The following is a 495-nucleotide window of genomic DNA, read 5'->3' as shown; positions in this document are numbered from 1 at the left end:
CCATCCCATCCCCTCCCTGCTGGACAAGGCCAAACTGGGGTGCAGCCCCATGGCTTTGGGGAGGGTGGGTGTCAGCCCTCGCTCCCCGCAGGTCAGCGGACCCTCCACCACCGGGGAGATGTGCTGGAGACCCTGGTGCTGCTCAACCCTTCCGACAAGTCCCTGTGCGATGAGGTGAGCTGGGGGGGGGACACGACGACACAGCCGTGATCCCTTCGGAGCTGCTGGTGGGGGGATGGGATGGGACGCGGGATGGAGCCCGGTGGCATCCTCATGTCCCCTCTGTCCTCACGTCCCCTCCATCCTCAGCTGCGAAACCTCATCACGGACGTCTCGCAGCACAAGCTGCTGGTGTTCGCGGGGCCGTGCGTGGAGGAGACGGGGGAGCTGATGCTGCAGACGGGCTGCTTCTCCCTGCGGGACTTCATCCAGATCTTCACGGACAAGGAGGTGCGGTGCCGGGGAGGGAGGGGGGCAGCTCGGCTGGGGGACCCC

At 67.1% G+C, this 495-nt stretch overlaps 1 protein-coding gene across 1 annotated transcript in view; it reads left to right on the top strand.

The window, feature by feature from the left end:
• Positions 1-252: 252 nt before the first annotated feature.
• Positions 253-495, top strand: part of LOC104132296 (electromotor neuron-associated protein 1) — a 4,080-nt gene continuing 3,837 nt past the window's right edge. Inside the window, exon 1 of the mRNA XM_035900978.1 lies at positions 253-450. Within this exon, the coding sequence (XP_035756871.1) occupies positions 253-450 (198 nt within the window). The remainder of the gene's footprint in view (positions 451-495) is intronic.

The sequence above is a fragment of the Egretta garzetta genome, unplaced genomic scaffold (assembly GCF_000687185.1).
Source record: "Egretta garzetta isolate BGI_Z169 unplaced genomic scaffold, ASM68718v1 scaffold968, whole genome shotgun sequence".
NCBI classification, from domain to species: Eukaryota; Metazoa; Chordata; class Aves; order Pelecaniformes; family Ardeidae; genus Egretta; species Egretta garzetta.
Note: the sequence above shows the minus strand (reverse complement) of the source record. Positions and strands in the feature narration are given on the sequence as shown.